Source organism: Erinaceus europaeus, chromosome 9, assembly GCF_950295315.1.
Source record: "Erinaceus europaeus chromosome 9, mEriEur2.1, whole genome shotgun sequence".
NCBI classification, from domain to species: Eukaryota; Metazoa; Chordata; class Mammalia; order Eulipotyphla; family Erinaceidae; genus Erinaceus; species Erinaceus europaeus.
Window position 1 is genome coordinate 29970021 of NC_080170.1, and position 20526 is coordinate 29990546.

At 38.0% G+C, this 20526-nt stretch overlaps 1 protein-coding gene across 3 annotated transcripts in view; it reads left to right on the forward strand.

The window, feature by feature from the left end:
• The window catches only part of XRN1 (5'-3' exoribonuclease 1), a 101247-nt gene that overhangs the window by 58027 nt on the left and 22694 nt on the right, over positions 1-20526 (forward strand). For 2 of the 3 annotated variants that reach the window (XR_009551548.1, XM_060197563.1), the window contains exons 28-34: positions 1226-1282; positions 2599-2731; positions 4327-4396; positions 8059-8266; positions 9937-10032; positions 11872-11977; positions 20120-20181. Coding sequence is in view for 2 of the 3 variants with exons in the window: in XM_060197563.1 (XP_060053546.1) it covers positions 1226-1282; positions 2599-2731; positions 4327-4396; positions 8059-8266; positions 9937-10032; positions 11872-11977; positions 20120-20181 (732 nt within the window). In the remaining variant the exon portion in view is untranslated. Of the gene's footprint in view, positions 1-1225; positions 1283-2598; positions 2732-4326; positions 4397-8058; positions 8267-9936; positions 10033-11871; positions 11978-20119; positions 20182-20526 lie in introns of those variants that run through there. The other variant, XM_060197564.1, reaches the window with a different exon arrangement.

The window sequence follows — 20526 nt, forward strand, 5'->3', positions numbered from 1 at the left end:
TCTGATTTGGTAAGGCCAGGATGAAATAGGATCCTATTGGTTTTTGTTTTGGTTTGTTTTGGTTTGGTTTTGGATTCTGTATTTCTAACTGAAACGCAGTGATCATATTTTGAGTTGTCAAACCTCCAAATTTCTAATTTAGTCACTCTTGGGTGGAATTTTGAAAATTCCCCAGTTTATTAGTGTGCTAAATGAATCAGATTTGATTATATTCTGGTCAGTGCTATAATTACTAATCCTTATGCATTTTTAGAGTGTATGGATTATATTCTCGTATACGGTACTCCAGGCACAGTTTTTGTGTCTGCTTTTAAAAATTACTTTAAATCTCTTCTCATTTTCTTTCTTCTTCTTACTGTTTGTCAGTGGGCATCAGTTGTACTCTCACAGTCCTAAGTCTGCCATGGGCTGGAAGCACAGACACCTTATCAGTAAGGCCTTCACTGTTCACCCTATTTGACATCGCAACTTCTCCCCACACTGCGAATTCTTACCTGCTTGATTTTTCTCTATGCTTTTTAACCTCAAACATGCTATATATCTTCCTTATTTCATTTTTTGTATGTGTTGCTCAATTAGAATAAAAGAATCCCTAGCACCTTGAGTACTATATATGACATATAAATGTAACTCAGTAAATATTTGCTGAAATAATAAATGATATGAGTTTATAATAAAGACTTGAGCATTTTGTACTGTATAATGGCATCTGTACTATATGGACTTTGTCACTAGGGAGTTATCATATGCTAACTTCCATAAGCCATGTTGTAAAAATAGTTGTTGCCAACACATTAAATTTTTAAAAATGAATTCTTTAAGAAAAATGACAGTTAAAGGCATACAAAGCTAATAAAATCCAATTTTTTCTTTTTTTTTTTCTCATGGTATTAGTAAGATTGCTTTTCATAAGGGTAATAGCTAGAAGGGAATGTAGAAGTTCATTTATTATGCTTAGTTATGTTCTTCTTGAACTGGACATGATTATGTATATTCAGTTGATACATTAGTGCTATAAAAATACATCAGGCTGTACTTACAGTTTTGCATCTCTCTGTACATATACTTCAACAGCCAATCTTAAAATAAATTTAAAGTATTCCTCTTCTTGTAACTAAATAACTTCTAATATCTTGGTTAATCATTTCATTTGACTGAATAATTATTTTATAATTTATTATTAAAAGTTAATAATTTAAAACATTTTCAACTTTTCTTTCCCCAGCAAAGAAAAAATAATAAAAAGGTTCGAGTGACAGTAAAACCCCATTTGCTATACAGAGTAAGTTTCTTATCAAAGAATTCAGTTGTGTTTGCTTTGAAAGACTAGAAGAAACAGAACATTTTCTTTTATATTATTTTTTTTTACACACCAGAATATTTAATTTTGTTGTTGTCTGGAATTCACTGTTCTGATAAATTTTTTTTATCTGTGATTTAATAAAGACTGACAAGATTGTGGTATAAGAGAGGTACAAGTCCATACAATTCCCACCACCATATTTCCATATCCCCTCCCCTCCATTGGAAATTTCCCTATTCTTTATCCCTTTGGAAGTATGGACCAAAGATCTTTATGTGGATCAGAAGGTGGAAAGTATGGCTTCTGTAATTGCTTCTCCACTGGACATGGGTGTTGACAGGTAGATCCATACCCCCAGCCTGTTTCTATCTTTCCCTAGTGGGGTAGGGCTCTGGGGAGGTGGAGTTCCAGGACACATTAGTGAGGTCGTCTGCCCAGGGAAGTCAGGTTGGCTTCATGGTAGCATCTGCGGCTTGGTGAATGAAAAGCATTAAGATATGAAGCAAAACAATATGTTGAACCTAGGACTTTGGAGTCTCAGGCATGAGAGTCTCTTTGCATAACCTTTATGCTGTCTACACATAGCAAAACAATTTGTTTAATAATCAGGAACCTAAAGGTAAATTTCATCTGCTATAGATGAAATTTGGGGTCTTCATGTTGGAAGGAACTAGGAAGTCTATTTTAGGTATATTCCAAGGGGCCCATGACTGTACTAATTTTTCACAAAGCCTGATAGCTAACATGCAGATAGGCTAGGAGTATTGTCAGGGAAGATGGTGTCAGAGTTGAGGATAGGACTATAAAGCTGTATCAGGGCAGAGATAAGCACTCAAATATGGGAATATATAAATACCATTAACTATAAACCCCATCAACCTGATCTAGGGCCCATATCTATTCATATTTGGCACAGAAGCCTGTGTAACCTCTACATCCCTGTCTGAGCTCATAGTCCATGGTCACAGCTATGAACATTCTAACCTGCACTCATTTCAGGACCAGTCTTCCTTGAGTGGCAGAGTATATTTACCCAGCCTCCCTTTGTAGAGTGGGGCAATTTCTATCACTGTTGTTTTACATTGAGGGCAATATCCTATAGAGGTCCACAAGAGGGTTTATGATGTCTTTCCTGATGGAAATGACCAATAATGGCAGAGAGAGGGATCTGTTAGAGGTCTAGGCCCATCATATCTATGTGGAACCCAAGGATTCCCTGAGAAACAATGTTTCCAATATGCTAGAAGACTGACTTGTAGAGGTAATAATAATGATTATAACTTGCATCTCTCCAGCCTCTGGAACAGCAACATGGAGTCATTCCTGACCGGGATGCAGAATTTCGCCTCTTCGACCGTGTTGTGAATGTGAGAGAGAACTTTTCAGTTCCAGTTGGCCTTCGGGGCACCATCGTAGGAATTAAAGGGGGTAATATTGCAATACTTGCTGTGTTCAACTGAACTTACATTGTTATGTAAATCACAAATTTGTATTGTTACATTTAAACATAGAACAAATGAATCAGGAAAAAATATCCTTTTATATTTTATTCATTTTTTTTCCAGTTTCAGTTTTCAGAGAAAAATCTGACAAATGATGAAAAGAAAAATTTGAAGAGTTTGGTAGAGAATTTGTTAGTTTATAAATAGGACATTAAAATTACATGAGACAGTGGTGGGTATATATATATTTTCATGAAACCAAGAAAAAAAACTGATCACTTCTCTTAATTTGGCTTTTATGTAATCTTACTCAGAGCTTTGCCTTAATTGTTATTGTGGCCTCTTGATTTCTGTGTAGAAGTAAACAAACATAATTAATTTGAAGTTTATCTATTGAGCAGAAAAAGAGAGGGAGGGAGAGAGAGACAGAGAGACAGAGACACCATAATTCCAAAGCTTCCTTCATTGTGGTGAGAACTGGGCTCAAACCTGGACCTCACAAAGATATACACTGTCCAATGAGCTAAGTTTTGCTATCCCTTGCAATTAAATATTTTGAAAAATATGTCATTAGTTTGAATTTTATAACTACAACTAGATTGTATTGTGTGTGTCTATGTATGTAAAACTGGCCTATCAACTTATTGCATAACAGTACATATGCACACACACATGTGGATTACTTACCCTACCTACTCTACTGTTGCTTAAATTATTCGTAAGGGTTAAAAGCAATAACTATAGAGGTAGAAATGTATGTGTCTTATAGTTAAGTCAGAAATAGACAATAAATGTTTGAAACATGGCAGTAATTAGTACAGTACAAATGAGAACAGAGAAGTGATTAAACACAATTAGCAGAATCTGCCTGCTGTGGAAATAAAAATGATGGACACATCAAGATGACTCCAAGGTTCTATTCTCCCATCCAAGTACTAACCAGACCCGACCCTGCTTAACTTCCGAGATCAGACGAGATCGGGCATGTTCAGGGTGGTATGGCCGTAGACCAAGGTTCTATTCTTTTGGGAGATTGTGTGTGTGTGTGTGTGTGTGTGTGTGTGTGTGTGTGTGTGTATTTGCCTCTAAGGTTATTTTTACATGTGTAGAGAAAGAGAAGTAAAGAGGTAGGTAAGAATCTAAATGTGCCCTAAAGAAATAGTCCTAGTGAACAGCTTTGCAGCATAGATCGCCCCAAAAGTCCATCCGCATTGAAGCAAGAAATCAGGTTCTCAGGGTCAGGATGTTTGTAGCACAATTCCTCCATATTGAAGCATTGCACATTGGTCTCACTGTCCAGAAAGAAGAGCAGATAGACTATGAGCTCAGGAAAATTGCTTATTTAGTGCCAAATAGTGTGCTAGGTGATTTCATGTTTTACCACTCAAATGACTGTAGTTTAAATATAAATGTAATCCACTCAGTATCTAATTTTCAAATATTACTATTTTATTAAGCTAATGCCATTTGTGTTCCTAGTTACCTTTTCTTTGTATACCCACATACCAGTTATGCTAATTTTAATGCTTCTTACAATTTCAAATCTTAAATGCTAAATTCCTTGCTCTTTTTTTAAAATAGCTAGTAGAGAAGCTGATGTGCTGTTCGAAGTATTATTTGATGAAGAATTTCCTGGAGGCTTAACAATAAGGTCTGTATTTCTACATGGTAATTGCACTTTAGCCTGTAGCCATACCACCCAGAATGTGCCCAATTTCATCTGAGAATTGCACTTTATGTGTATGTGGCCAGTGTCTTTACATTGCGATTTGAGTTTAAGTTATATACAAGTATACTTTCTTTTTTATTATTAGTGATTTATTATTGATTTACAAAATTATGAGATAACATAGGTACAATTCCACACCATTCCCACCACCAAAATTTTGCTTCACTATTCACTCCATTGCAAAGTAAGCAGTTCTCCCAAGGTTACAGATATAAGTTGACTATTATTTCTGTAGCTATCTGTCTCTTATTATATATATTTGGCAATTTTTTCTATGGTCTTTCCTCTCCCAAGGTTACTTGGCAATTTTTTCTATGGTCTTTCCTCTATTCCTTTTTTAAAATTTAATTTATTTGTTAAATAAAAAAATAGAAAATATTGACAGAACCATAGAATAAGAGGGGTGAAATTCCACACATTTCCCACCACCAGAGTTCCATATCCCACTCCCTCCATTGGAAGCCTTCCTATTCTTTATCTCTCTGGGAGCATAGACCCAGAGTCATTATGGGGTACAGAAGGTGGGAAGTCTGGTTTCTATAATTGCTTCTCCAATGGACATGGGCATTGACAGGCTGATCCATAATCCCAGCCTGTTCCTATCTATCTTTCCCTACTGGGACAGGGCTCTGGAAAGGTGGGGTTCCAGGGTATATTGGTGAGGTCGTCTGGGCAAGTCAGGTTAGTATGGTCGCCATCTGCAATTTGGTGTTTGGAATGTGTATTACTTTGCTTCCTCCTTTCCTGTGGACCTCGGTTCAGTCATTCTTGTAAGGTGGGGTTGATTGTGGCAAATTCCTTGAGTTCTTGAATCTTTGAGAAAACCTTTATTTCTCCCTCATATTTGAAGGATAATTTTGCAGGATACACCATTTGTGGCTGGAATTCCCTCTCCTTTAGAACTTTGAATATGTCATTCCACTCTCTCCTTGTCTCTAGAGTTTGTAAAGAGAAATCTGATGAAAGTCTCATAGCTCTGCCTTTGTATGTAACTTCTTTCCTTTCCCTAGCAGCCAGAAAAATTTTTTCCTCGTCATCGACTTTTGATAGTTTTACAGTAAATGTGCCTTGGCGTTGGTCTTTTTGTATTTATAAATCTGGGTGATCATTCTGCCTCTTAAATGAGAATGTCCTGATGGTTTCCTGAGTGAGGGAAGTTCTCAGCTAAGATAGCTCTGAAAAGGAACTCTAGGCCTTTGGCCTTGTCCTCCTCTTCAGATATACCCATCACTCTTATATTCGATCTTTTGATGGAGTCTGCAGTTTCACAAAGAGTTGCTTCAGTCTTTCTGAACTATTTCTCTCCCTCATCTTTGAATTCAAAGAGTAGGCTGGCCGTATCTTCTAGATTGGAGATTATTTCTTCTGAGTGTGTGGATCTACTTCCTAAGCCTTCTACCTGGGCATGGATTGCAGTTAGGGTGTCTGTTACTCCCTGGAGTTCTGACTGAAGTTCTTCTTTCAAGATTTGAAGATTCTTAGTGATCTCTGTTGTAAGTTCCTCTCTCATGTGTTTTAATTCCATAGTAACATGCTCTTTTAATTCTTGATTAATTTCTTGGAAAGTCCTCATAATATTTCTGTGTAGTCTGTCTCTGAGAGTCTCTCTGAATCTGTAATTCCTTGGATTTCCTGTTTCATTTCTGTCTGGCTGTTAGAGCATAAGTTGGTTGTTTAGTTCTGTTTCTCTGCGCATTTTTTTTGTGCTGGTTATTGATGACCAGCAGGTGGTGCTATTATGATCTTTAGGTTTCTCTTGTTTGTATGATCTGTGGCAGGTAGGATGGTGGGGGGGTTCCCTTTGGGCTGTCTTGCAGTCACAAATGCCCTCTTTTATGTTGTGTCCTTGCCTTAAATTCAGAAGGCTAAAGCCTCCTGAGTCAAAGACTGAGAGGCTTTAAGCCCCTGTCTCTTTTCTTCTGGCAGTAGGAACAATGTTGCTTGCTGCACTTAAAGTGAAATCGCCAAAATGGCACAACTCTGCGTCCGTGCCACCCAGAGCTCTGATTTGACTTTGCTGTTCTTCATTCTGCACCTGTGCCCCTTTTTGCTTCAATTTCACTGGAGCACCCACCAGAGGCTGGAGAACTTTAAGCTGTAGATCATGACTTCAGTTGGGTCTCTTGTATTTATTTGTTGTCTTGGGAGGAGAGGTGATTTGGTCCCAGTTATTCCATGGCCATGCTTCCTGGAAGTCCTCCATGTATACTTTCTACTAAGGATGTATGAATGAACAGACATATATTCTTCCCTAATGAACCTTTAAATGTAGCGGAGGAGATTACTAAGTAACTGACTGCAGTATTAGTTACTCAATTAAAATGTGACAAGTGCTAGGAAGGAGATCTGATATCCCTAATAGTATTAACTATCCTGAGAATTCCAGAAAGCCTTCCTTGATGGAGCAATTTTCTTTTTTCCAACAAGGGTTATCATGCCTTGTTGGTTGGTGCCTGCATGATGAAGCCACTGCTCCCTTAGCCATCCCTCCCCCCTTTTCCTTTTTTCTTTCTGATAAGGACAGTTAAAAATAGGGAGGCAGGAGGAGAGGGAAGAAAAAAAGGAAGGAAGAAAGAAAAGAAAAGAGAAGAGAGACACCTGCAGCACAACCCCATCCCTCTTAAAGTTTCTTTCCTGTAAGGGGGAACCACTGCTTGAACGTGGGTCTTCTCACATGAGGAAGTTATACATTAACTGGGAGAAGAAAGGTGAGTGGTGAGTGCTCAGGAAGATAGAACAACAATTTATTCCTACATAAAATGAATATACACTTAATTGGTATGTTGTGAAAATTAAATGAACTTTTTTCCAACAATGTTTAGTCTGCATAAGATGATCATCTTTGATTTTTTTTTTCTTTTTTTAACCAGAGCACTGTTCAGCTCTGGTTTATGGTGGTGCGGGGGATTGAACCTGGGACTCTAGAGCCTCAGGCATGAGAGTCTGTTTGCATAGCCATTATGCTATCTATCCACCACCCAATCATCTTTGATTTTAGACCAACCAGCCAGCTTCAGAATGACATAGTTGGTTTTTTTTTTTTTTTTTTTTTTTGCAACTTGAATGTGCCTTTTACCTAGAAACTTTACCATCTGTGCAAGATAATAAACTCAGATTCAGAGCTTTTGTCCAGTTGCATCCTTACAGCTACATGAAATGATTCAACACGTGGGTCATTCCTGAGCTTTTATAATCCAGACTGTATAATCCATAGTTTTTATAAAGAAATTTGATATTTAATAAAGGAAGAAAAATTTTAAATGTTTAGCGTTGAACTCATAAAGTTTTAGTTTTATTCAGGTATTACATAGCAAACTGTTTAAGGGCAAAGTAGCTCACGTGCATACTCCTACACACAAATACACATCAAAGCAGCACCTCTTCCATCAGCACTTCAGTGCCTATTAGGAAACTTTCCAGAATGTGTCATCTTATTGAGACCTTTCTGTGAAATCAAGTTCCTCTACTAATTTTAAAAGTAATGCCCACTAATTTGGTTTATGGTCTTTCTAGCCTCAAAATTCTTTGGCTCTTACAAACTTGGTCTTATTTCTCTCTGGTCCTAATAATAACCTTGCTTTTAGGTGCTCATCTGGTAGAGGTTATAGACTGCCAACAAGTGCCTTGGTGAACCTTTCTCATGGGAGTCGCTCTGAAACTGGGAATCAGAAGTTGACGGCCATTGTGAAACCACAGCCTTCCATGAGTCACTCTAGCTCACATTCCTCAATTCCATCTGGGCATTTGGGAGGCCTCAACCATTCTCCTCAGTCACTGTTTGTTCCTACTCAAGTAAGATTACTGATCTTTAATTTGTTTCTAAGCCCTTTAAAGCTCATAGGCAAACTGTAAGTGAAAACCCAATTTGACCTAGTTTTCCTTTTTTATTCAAATCAATTCCAGGTTTGTTTTAAGTTAATAGGCTGGAATAGAGTGCTATTTATAGCATATGCCTCTGTTTCAAAACTAATCACACTAAAAATTTATTTAATAAGCATGAGAATATCTTTCTCGTTATACATTGACTTTTCAAACAAACATCTGATTTTCTTAGTAATCCAGCCTTGGTATCTGCTATGAAAAAGGTATAAGTTTGAAAGGTGAAATGTAAAGGGATATGTCACATTTATAAAAACAATCTTCATGTTTGCACCATGCAACATATGAATGATTCATTTTTTTTTTAATTCCTGGGAGCAAAAATCAAATTGTTTTTTTTAATATTTATTTATTCCCTTTTGTTGCCCTTGTTTTATTGTTGTAGTTATTGTTGATGTCGTTGTTGTTGGATAGGACAGAGAAATGGAGAGAGATAGGGAAGACAGAGGGGGAGAGAAAGACACCTGCAGACCTGCTTCACCTCTTGTGAAGTGACTCATCTGCAGGTGGGAAGCTGGGGACTCAAACCGGGATCCTTATGCTGGTCCTTGTGCTTTGTGCCACCTACGCTTTACCTGCTGCACTACCACCCGACTCCCAAATCAAATTGTTTTATATGAGTTGCTTAATTTATTTAATTCCATGGCCCCATCTTTGTCACATTTTTTAATCCAAATAATGTTTAACATAACCTACTTAACAAACACAAACCTAAGTACATATTTCTTTATTGGAGAATTAATGGTTGAGAGTCAAATCTAAGTACATATTAACAGGAAACTGAAGCAAAAATCCTCTCAAATCTAGTAGGTAACTATTATTAAGTTTTGGTATATATCTTTCCAGAACTTTATTTTATATGAAATCAGTTCTCTATAATTAGCAGCTAGATTTTTTAATCTGTTAGGTTACTTTTGAATAAAATAATATTTAAAAAATAGAGCCCTTGATGCTGCACTGGGTAGAGTGTGCACATTACCATGTGCAAGGACCCAGGTTCAAGATGAGCAGTGAAACAGTGCTGCAGGTGTTTCTTATTTCTCTCCCCCCTCCTCTGTTTCCCATCTCTTATCAAAAAGGAAAGAGAAAAAAAAAAAAGGCTGCTGAGCATAGTGGATTTGTCATGCAAGCACCAACCACCTACAATAACTTTGGCTGGGTGGGAGGGGGAGAGTTTATAAATAAAATTGTTAGATATTACTCTGATGACATAATAGATCAGAACATTAAAAGAATACTGGTGGGGATATTAATTTGGTATAATCTTTTATAGAATTTGTTATGTTTTAAATGCTTTTCAAAAATAAACCCACCGAAAATCAGTCACATATGAAGACTATTTTCACATCAGTAGAATGCTTTCATATTTTCTGTAGGGAGATACAGGAAAAACAAAACAAGAAAAAAAAAAGAAAAGAAAAAGAAAACCCCCTGAGATTCAGGTGTCAAAATCTAACTACCAGGTCTATCGTGGAATAACTTTAATAAAGAAATTATTTAATTTTTAATGAGATTTTTTTCAATTTATTTGTAAATCTTTTTCATGTTTCAGTTACTTATAAAAATTGTTTGTGCTTTGTTAGGTATCCTCTAAAGATGATGATGAATTTTGTAACATTTGGCAGTCACTACAAGGATCCAGAAAGGGTCAGCACTTTCAACCAACTCTGCAAGAAAAGGTGAGCAGTGCTTCAGTGTTTTTCTCTTCTCTCATAAAAATATAGAATTAAGGAGTTGGGCGGTAGCGCAGTGGGTTAAGTGCAGGTGGCACAAAGCACAAGGACTGGCGTAAGGATTCTGGTTCGAGCCCCCGGCTCCCCACCTGCAGGGGAGTCGCTTCACAGGCGGTGAAGCAGGTCTGCGGGTGTCTGTCTTTCTCTCCCCCCTCTCTGTCTTCCCTTCCTCTCTCCATTTCTCTCTGTCCTATCCAACAACGACAACATCAATAGTAACTACAACAATATTAACAACAAGGGCAACAAAAGGGAATAAATAAATAAAATAAAAAACATATATATAGAATTAGCAATTAGGGAAATATCTTGACTCATACAGAATCATACTTTCATGCCCAGGGTTTCTGGTTCAATCCACACTACCACATGTACCTGAGTGGTACTTGAGCCTGCCTCTCTGTTTCTCTCCTCACCACACAACCCCCATTTCCTAGGGAACTTTTTTCTTCATGTTATAAATAGTATATATCTTTAAAAATACGTAAAATTAATTTAAAAAAAAAAGGTTTAGGTGACTCAGTAATAGAAGACGCATGTGTCATGTCGTGGACTCAATGAGAGCCTCAGTTTTAAAAAGTAGACACTCTCAAAATATATGTTCTTAGAGTCAGATATATGTCTTAGCAGAGTCAGAATCCCCTATAAAGTATAGTTGTAGTTCAAAACCCCAACTACCTTTCTACTGAGCAGCTAAAAAGTTCCTATCTTCTTTGTTTCCGTATGACCTCTGGTCTTTCCTGTACATTAGAGTTCACTGAACTTTCTTTTCACACCCCAATGCATGTCTTAACAATTTGGAGCATATCTACTGCCAATTACTGAAAAATGATTTTAGTCAAAAGAGAATAATCTAATAAACTCATATATCTTACCTTCCACATGCTTATTTTGACTTTTTTAACACCTGCTCATCTCCTACCCTACCTTATCTTTAGTTTCCATATTTTTACATTTTCCTTAATTTTTCTTTTCTTTCTTTTTTTTAAAATCAGAGCACTGCTCAGCTCTGGCTTATGATGGTGTGGGGGATTGAACCTCCTGGCACTTTGGAACCCTCGGCATGAGAGTCTCTTTGCATAGCCATTATGCAATCTACCCCCACCATTTTCCTATCATTAAAAAAAATCTACAATAATAATTATTGCATTAATAGCTATTTCTGAGTGGTACAAATTGAATGGTTTTAAAACTAAACTACACTTTCCTGCATTCCTTAAATTATTTCAAGTGGATTGTGTAGCTTTTATAGAAAGAATAAAATGGTTTATTCAAAATTGAGAATATAGGGCCGGACAGTGCACACCCAGTTAGCACATGCTACAATACATAAGAACCCATGTTCGAGCCCCTGACCCCCCCATCTGCAAAGGGAAAGCTTCTCAAACAGTAAAGTAGTGCTGCACATGTCTCTTTCTCTTTCCCTCTTTACCTCCCCCTTCCCTCTCAGTTTCTCTGTCAATCCAAATAAATAATAAAAAATAAAATAAGAATATTGGGGTCAGAAGATAACTGACCTGGTAGAATGCACACTTCATGCTTGAGGACCCAGATTGAAGCCCCTGACCACCTTAGGAGAAACTGTTGTGGTGTCTCTTCCTTCTGTCTCTATCTCTCTTCCTGTATATTTCTATCCCTTTTTGTCTCTCAGCCCACTAGATATGGTGGAATCATGTAGGCTTAGAGCCCCAGTGATAACTCTTGTGTCAAACAATAAAACAGTTTTTTAAATTGAGAATGTAAATAATATTTATGCAAGTTACTTATAGGAATGTTAATTTTCAGGGTGCAGTTCTGCCTCAAGAAATAAGTCAAGTTACTCAACATCACAAATCCAGTTTTAGTGACAACATTAAATGTCAGCAAAGAAAATCTGAGCATCATGGAAAATGTAAGTTTTAAGTTAGAAAACTATACTTCTGGTGCTAAAAGCTTCCTTTTGTTTTTATTAACAGCTTTATTGAGATACAGTCTTCTATAATCCTTTACAATCATGGCCCTCATGCCTTCCATGTGTGAGGTCATGGGTTCAATCCCTGTCATCACATGGGAGCATCATAAACAACTTTAAGCACCAAGTAGATCAGTGCTTTGATGTCGTTCTCTCCCCACCTCCCTCCCCCCCACACACACACTGCTGCACTCCCACCAACCACCACTCAGTGTAGAATGAAAAGTCGGGCTAGGGAGTAGCTAAATAGTATTGCATATGTGTAAGGACTGAGGTTCATTAATAAATAACAGTGTATGGTGAAAGACTTCTTTGCATTTTTGCAAAGTTGTAAATCCAATGTCACTAAATTTAAGAGCATTTCTTTATTATTATTATTATTTAATGATTTTAAATTGGTTTACAAAATTACAAGATAATGGGTACAGTTCCACACCAGAGTTATATCTCTATTCCCTCCATTGGAAACTGCAGAGGTTCTCCCAGGGTCACAAATATGGATTGACTATTATTTCTAGAACAGTTTCTATATTTTCCCATTGTTTTTTGTTGTCCTGCCTTTTTTCCCTTTCTAAGTCATACCTGTTACTACTTCTGGATGTCTTTCCTTTTTTTCCTCTTCTTTCTCTGGGCCCCGATGGAATAGGGTTTCACAGCCCTCTACTCGTTTTCCCTAACGTTTCTCTTCTGGGAGTATGGACCAAAATTCTTTATGTGATACAGAAGGTGGGAGTTCTTGCTTGTGTAATTTCTTCCCTGCTGAACATGGACATTGGCAAGTTGATTCATACCCCCAGCCTGTTTATCTTTCCCTAATAGGGCAGGGCTCTACAGAGGTGAGGTATCAGAACACATTGGTGAGGTCGTCTGTCCAGGAAAGTAAGGATGGAATCATGGTAGCATCTGCAAATTGGTGTCTGAAAGGTGGTAAAGATATAAAGCAGAACAAAATGCTTAATAAACAGGAACCAGAAATTAGAGAGAATAAGGATTTTAAGGTGGTAAGGAGCTAGGAAGTCTACTTTAGGTATTTTCCAAGAGGTCTGTGACTTAAGTAATTTTTGCTTGAGCTAGTTAACATGCAGATGGACTAAAAATATTATCTGGAAAGATGGTGTCATAGTTGAGAATAGAACTAGGAAGCTGGGTTGGGGGGCAGGCTGGGTGGAAGCACAGCGGGTTAAGCGCACGTGGCGTAAAGCACAAGGACCGGCATGAGGATTCTGGTTCGAGACCCAGGGTCATTATGGGGTGCAGAAGGTGGAAGGTCTGGCTTCTGTAATTGCTTCCCTGCTTAACATGGGTGTTGGTGGGTCGATCCATACTCCCAGCCAGTGTCTGTCTTTCCATGGTGGGTGGGGTTCTGGGGAAGCAGGGCTCCAGGACACATTGATGGGGTCATTTGCCCAAGGAAGTCTGGTTGGCATCATGGTAGCATCTGGAACCTGGTGGCTGAAAAAAGAGTTTACATAAAACCAAACAAATTGTTGACTAATCATGAACCCAAAGGCTGGAATGTTTCAGATGAAGAGTTGGTGGGGGGGGGGGGTGTCTCTGTTTTGTACATAGTTAGTAGTCCTATTTTAGTTATATTCCAAAGAGCCCATGACTATACTATGTTGGGGTTTTTTGTTTGTTTTTTTGTTTTTTTCCCTTAGCCTGACATCTGATATGTGGGTGAATCGAAGTTATTTTCTGGGGAGATGATGTCATGGCTGGAAAAAAGGGCCAGAAAGCTGGATCAGGGAATAGAATAGCTCCCATATATGGGAAAATGGCTGCACTCATTTCAGAACTAACCTTCCTTGGGTGGCAGAGAAGGCTGACCCAGTCTCCCTTTGAATAGTGGGGCAGTTCCTGCCATTGCTACTTTATAGTGAGGCACGGTCCTAGAGAGACCCTCAAGCATTTCTTTCTGACCCTGGCAACTATTGATTTACTTTCTTCCTGTATGAATTGACCTCTTCGGAGCATTTAACATTGATGGAATCATTAAATATGTGACCTTTTATAACTGACTTCTTCCACTTAGCATATTTTAAAGTTTCTTTCTTTTTTTTTAAAATGTTTTTTAATATTTATTCATTCCCTTTTGTTGCCCTTGTTTTACTGTTTTAGTTATTACTATTGTTGTTATTGATGTCGTCATTGTTGGATAGGACAGAGAGAAATGAACCAATTTACATTCCTGCCAACAGTGCAGGAGGGTTCCTTGACCCCACAACCTCTCCAGCATTTGTTGCTGTTACTGTTTCTGATATATGACATTCTCATAGGAGTGAAGTGGTATCTTATTGTTGTCTTTATTTGCATTTCTCTGACAATCAAAGACTTGGAGCATTTTTTCATGTGTTTCTTGGCTTTTTGGATCTCTTCTGTGGTGAATATTCTGTTCATGACCTCTACCCATTTTTGGGTGGGTTATTTGTTTTCTTGTGGTTGAATTTGGCAAGCTCTTTATATTTTTTGCTTATTAAATTCTTGTCTGATGTATGTCATGTAAAGATCTTATCCCATTCTGTGAGAGGTCTCTTGGTTTGGGTATTGGTTTCTTTTGCTGTGCAGGAACTTTTCAATTAGATGTAGTCCTATAGGTTTATACTTGCCTTAGTCTTCTTTGTAATTGGATTCATTTCATTGAAGATGTCTTTAAAATGTATGTGGAAAAGAGTTCTGCCAATATATTCCTCTAAGTATTTGATAGTTTGTGGTCTAACATCCAAGTCCTTGATCCACTTGGAATTTACTTTTGTGTTTGATGAAATGTAGTGGTTCAGATTCATTCTTCTGCATGTTTCAACCCAGTATGTCCAACACCATTTGTTGAAGAGACTCTGCTTTCCCCATTTAATAGTCTGGGCACCTTTGTCAAAGATTAGATGTCCATAGGTGTGGGGGCTTACTTCTGGGCTCTCAATTCTATTCCACTGGTCACTGTGTCTATTCATGTTCTAGTACCAAGCAATTTTGATGACAATGGCCCTATAATACAACTTGAGATCTGGGAGTATGATGCCTCTAGTTCTGTTCTTTCTTCTCAAAATTGTTTTGGCAATTCAAGATCTTTTCTGGTTCCAGATAAATATTTGTAGCATTTGTTCTATTCTCCTAAAAAATGTGTTTGTGATTTTGATGAGGATAGCATTAAATTTGTAGATGGCTCTGGGTAGCATATTCATTTTGATGATGTTAATTCTTCCAACCTATGAACATGGAATATCTTTCCACTTCTTTGTGTCTTTTTCAATTTCCTTGAGTACTGACTCATAATTTTCAGTATATAAGTCTTTCACTACTTTGGTTAGATATTTTATTGTTTTTGTTGTTATAGTAAAAGGAATTGATTTCTGGATTTCATCTTCTTCCAACTTTGCATTTCATAGAGGAATGCCACTGACTTTTTGTATGTTAATTTTATAGCCTGACACCTTACTGTATTACCTGATGATTTCCAAAAGCTTCTTGCTGGATTCCTTAGGTTTTTCTGTATATACTATCATGTCATCTGCAAATAAGGGAGAGTTTGACTTCTTCTCTTCCAATCTGTATCCCTTTAATTCCTTGCTCCTGCCTGATTGCTATGGCAGAAACTTCCAACACTATGTTGAATAATAATGATGATAGTGGGCAACCCTATCTAGTACCTGATCTGAGTGAAAATGCTTCCAGTTTTTCACCATTGAGTATGATGTTGGCTATACGCTTGCTATATATAGACTCCACTATCTTGAGGAATTTTCCATCTATTCCCATTTTTCTGTAGTGTTTTGATCATAAAGGGATGTTGGATTTTCTGCACATATTGATATGACCATGTGGTTTTGGTCTTGCTGTTATTGATGCAGTGGATCACGTTGATTGATTTACATATATTAAACCAACCTTGCATCCCTAGGATAAGCCTTGCTTGGTCATGATGAACAATCTTTTTAATATACTGCTGTATCTGGTTGGCTAGAATTTTGTTCAGTATTTTAGTATCTATGTTCATCAGAGATATTGGTCTGGGGGAGTCAGGCGGTAGTGCAGCAGGTTAAGTGCAGGTGGCACAGAGATACTGGTCTGTAGTTTAATTTTTTGGTTGTATCCCTGTCTACTTTTGGTATCAAAGAGATATTGGCTTCATAGAGACTGAAAAGGGAGTCTTCCAGTGTCTTCAATCTTCTGGAAGACTTTTCAAAGTAGAGGTATTAACTCTTCCTTGAAAGTTTTGTAGAATTAATTTGTAAAACTACCTGGTCCAGCACTTTTATTCTTGGGAAGGTTTTTGATAACTGTTTCAATTTCATTATCTGTGATGGGTCTGTTCATGTTATCTAGTTCCTCTTTTCTTAATTTTTGAAGTTCGTAGGTATCTAGGAAATCTTCCATTTCTTCCAGGTTCTCTAGTTTGGTGGCATATAGTTGTTCATAGAAACCTTGCATGATATGTTGAATTTCTGCAGTGTCTGTTGTGATATCTCCTCGTTCTTTTATGATCCCATTTATTTGGGTTTTCTCCCTTTTTTGTTTTGTGAGTCTGGCTAAAGGTTTGTTGGTTTTTTTCACTCTTTCGAAGAGCCATCATTTACTTTTGTTGATCTTTTGTATGGTTTTCTTATTTTCAGTGTTATTTATTTCTGCCCTAACTTTAGTTATTTCTACCCTTTAGTTATTCCTTCAACTGTTGCTTGTCTGAGAAGGTGTTTATGCCTCCATGTAGTCTAAATGACAGTCTAGCAGGATACAGTAGTCTTGATTGAAAGCCGTTCTCATTGAGCACTCAATAAATAACTTGCCATTCTCTTCTGGCCTGTAGTGTTTGTGTGGAGAAGTCTGTTGCTAATCTTATGGATTTTCCTCTGTAGGTGACTCTTTGTTTTTCTTTTACAGCCTTCAGGATTCTTTCTTTATTTTTATTCCTTTCCATTCTAAATCTGATGTGTCTTGGTGTCTTTAAGTCTGGGTTAATTCTGTTTGGGACCCTCTGGGTTTCTTGAACCTTTATGTCTTTGATGTTGTCTAGACTAGAGAAGTTCTCAGCTATTATGTCCTGAAGAATGCTTTCTTCCCTCTTCTGTCTCTCTTCCTCTGGCAAGCCAATAATGCGTATATTATTTCTTTTGAATTCATCCCATAGGTCTCTGTTGTTGTTTTCAGTATCTCTTAATCTCTTTTTGAGATCTCTTACTTCTTTTTTAGTTGTCTCTAATTCATCCTCGATCTTGCTAATTCTGTCTTCAGCCTCATTTATTCTATTCTCTCTCCCCTCTTCTGTTTTCTGGAGTTCATCTGTTTTGTTACCCTGTTCTGATACTGTTTTAGCTTATTCATCTAGTTGTGTTCTTAGCTCAGCTATTTCAGCTTCCAGCTCTCTAATAACCTTAAGATAATTAGTGTTTTCTTCCAGAGTCTCATTTATTGTTTCTTCATTTCTGATGACAATTCTTTCAAACTCTTTTCTTATTCCTGTGATTATTTCCTTAACTAGTGTTTAGATGTTCACCTCATTATTTTGTGCTTCATTCTTTGGGGGGCTTTTTGGCTGGACTCTTGTCCTGGTTCATTTCTCCAGTATTTCTTGTTGGTTTAACCATTCTATATGTGATGAGGTCCCTCTCTCAGTACTTTTCAAATTACTGATCACTCTTGCCTGGATTGACTTGTGTCTAAGTAAGGTATTTAAAGGTTTCACAGTTGTGGAAATTAATAGTTGTTTCAATATTATTTTAATCCCCGAGTTGGAGCACAGAGGCTGTTAAAAGCCTCTTTTGTTCTTTTTCTTCCCTGTAGGCTATGGGAGCCTGAGGGCTTTTAAACTATAAGGCCTCTTAGCTTAGTCACTGACTCTTGACCAAGAGATAAAGCAGGGTGGGGGAGAGATAATACATTGGTTATGCAAAGAGACTTTCACACCCCAAGGATCCAAAGCTCCATGCTCAATTCATCTTCTCTGCCAGGCCAGGCAGCACTGCTGGGCCCTGTGAGTTTATAAACAAGTGCCGTTTATACTCTGTAGGTTCTGAGGCAACTATTCACTATGTTCTCATCAGGAGAACAACATGGAAAGGCTCCCACCACACAGCCCAACTGCTAGACCACTGAGGTATAGATCTTCTCCTGAGTTTCCTGGTTAGTTCTCTGTCCCTTGGTGTCAGCACAGGGCCTCCCCCCTGCTGCTCCAGCCTTGGAGGGAAGTAGCAGTGGAGACTCAGAGTTGCACTTGGTGAGTCCCAGGGGAGTCCTCTCCTCCCTTCAGTCATCTTTTTGTTGGTAAAACAGACTGGAGGTGGTGCTTCAACTGGTAAGTTGCCAGACTGTTACCATCCACTTAAATCTCTCCCTAGGTACTCACCAGTGATTTGGTGGGTTCCTGAAGTCGTTCTAGTCTTGCCTTGTTGCAGTCCTAGATGATCTCCTTGGTATTCCTAGTTGACCCGGGAGAGGAGAGAAACAGCTGCGGCTGCTCTATAGCCCCACCTCTGGAAGTCTCCCGAAATACTTTTATTTATTACATAATCTGGATGGCTTTCCTTTTTCTTTTTCATTTTTTGCTTCCAGGGTTATTGCTAGGGCTCGGTGCCTGCATATGAATCCACTGTTCCTGATGGCCATCTTTTCTCCATTGTTATTGTTGTTATAGCGTAGGACAGAGAAAAATTGAAAGAGGAGGGGGAGAGAAAGATAGACACCTGCAAACCTGCTTCACTGCTTATGAAGTCACCCCCTTGCAGGTGGGGAGCTGGGGGCTCCAACCATGGTCTTTGTGTTTGTCCTTGTGCTTTACTTAACGTGGTATGCTACCGCCCCACCCCTTATCTTTCTCTTTAACTAATGTGACTAGAGGTACCATTATATGCTGAATGAAAATGTTGAGCATATCATCTTTGTCTCATGCTGATCTTAGGAGTGAATTTTTTTTTTTACCAGCAAGTATAATGTTAGCTGTGGAATTTTGATAGATGTTTTTAAGGGATGAGGAAGGTGTGTGTGTGTGTGTGTGTGTGTGTGTGTGTGTGTGTGTGTGTGTGTGTGTGTGTGTGTGTGTTTACCACCAGGGTTATAGCTGGGGCTTGATGCTGGTAATATGAATCCATTGTTCCAAAAGGCTACTTTTCCTTCCTTTCCTTCTTTCTCTCTCTCTTTTCCTTCTTTCCTTTCTTTTTTACCCCTCTATTTTTATTTGATAGGACAGAGAGAAATTGAGAGGGTAGAGAGAGAGACACCTGCAGACTTTTTTCCTCTTCAAAGTCTGACTAGATGGTATAGCTGAGTTGGCATTTCTACTAAGGTTGTCATGATTTCTGGGTTATGTTGCTGTCACCCTCAGGTGGTTGTTCTTCATTAATTGAGGTTGCCAGGACTTGCCATAGGTAATGGCTGAGAATCACCCAATCACTGGTTTGGGGGTAATGGTTCCTTTCATTTACTCTTATTAGTCTATTCCTTTAGAATGAGAGAAAGGGTCTTCTGTCTTTATCCCAGGAGAAACAGTCCCTGGGGGGTTGTGTTCTTTTGAAACACAGCCATTTATCTTAAAATTATCTATAAATTTTACCTAGCTACATGTCAAGTTTTATCAGCATCCCATAAAATATTATTTTGCCTGGAATACTTAGCCACCTGTTGAACTCTTTGGGAATCTACCATTCTTCAAATTTAATTGCTATCTTTCTTCTTATTGTTATCTATGAATATCCCTTCCCTCCTCCTAGATTATTAGTTCTGATAAAGATCAGAGCTTTTGTCTTCCTAGAATCCTGTAAACTTTTAACACAGTGCCTTCCTATAGTAAATATCTGATAAATGTAATTAGTGTATAGCAAGTACATTCTTTTTTTAAATTTTTTTATTATCTTTTATTTATTTATTGGATAGAAGCAGCCAGAAATCGAGAGGAAAGGGGACAGTAGAGAGGGAGAGAGACAGAGAGGCACCTGCAACACTTCTTCACCACTTGCAAAACTTTCTTCCTGCAGGACTCTGTGGGCTTCAACCCAGGTCCTTGTGCATTGTAACATGTGCGCTCAACCAGGTGTGACACCACCTGGCCCAGGCAAGTACTTTCATATAACAAATGTTCTTCATTTTTTTTTCCTTTAGTTAAAGAAGAGTATAAGAGTTCTAAACCTGATAGTCGACCACAAAAAATGTCAAATAAGCAGGTAACTTTTAAGATCAAATTCCTAGCAACTTGACTTTTCACTGTAATTGTTGATTGGTGATTTCATGGCATCTCTCTGGATTTTGTAGCCTTTGTGGTCAAATCCATAAGCTGTGTGGCAAATGAATTGCCTGACAGTCACTCGATGAAAGATTATACATACAGAGTTCAAGAATTGTAACTAGAAGTACCTGGAGTACTAGTTCTACCATTAAGTATTGCATGCCCTTGAGCAGTTGACTGCACCTCTCTTTGCCTCAGTTCCTTCATGTTTAAAATGGAAATTAAAGTAGATCACTTGTAGTCTTTACATAGTCTATACATACATACATTTACATTCTTGTAC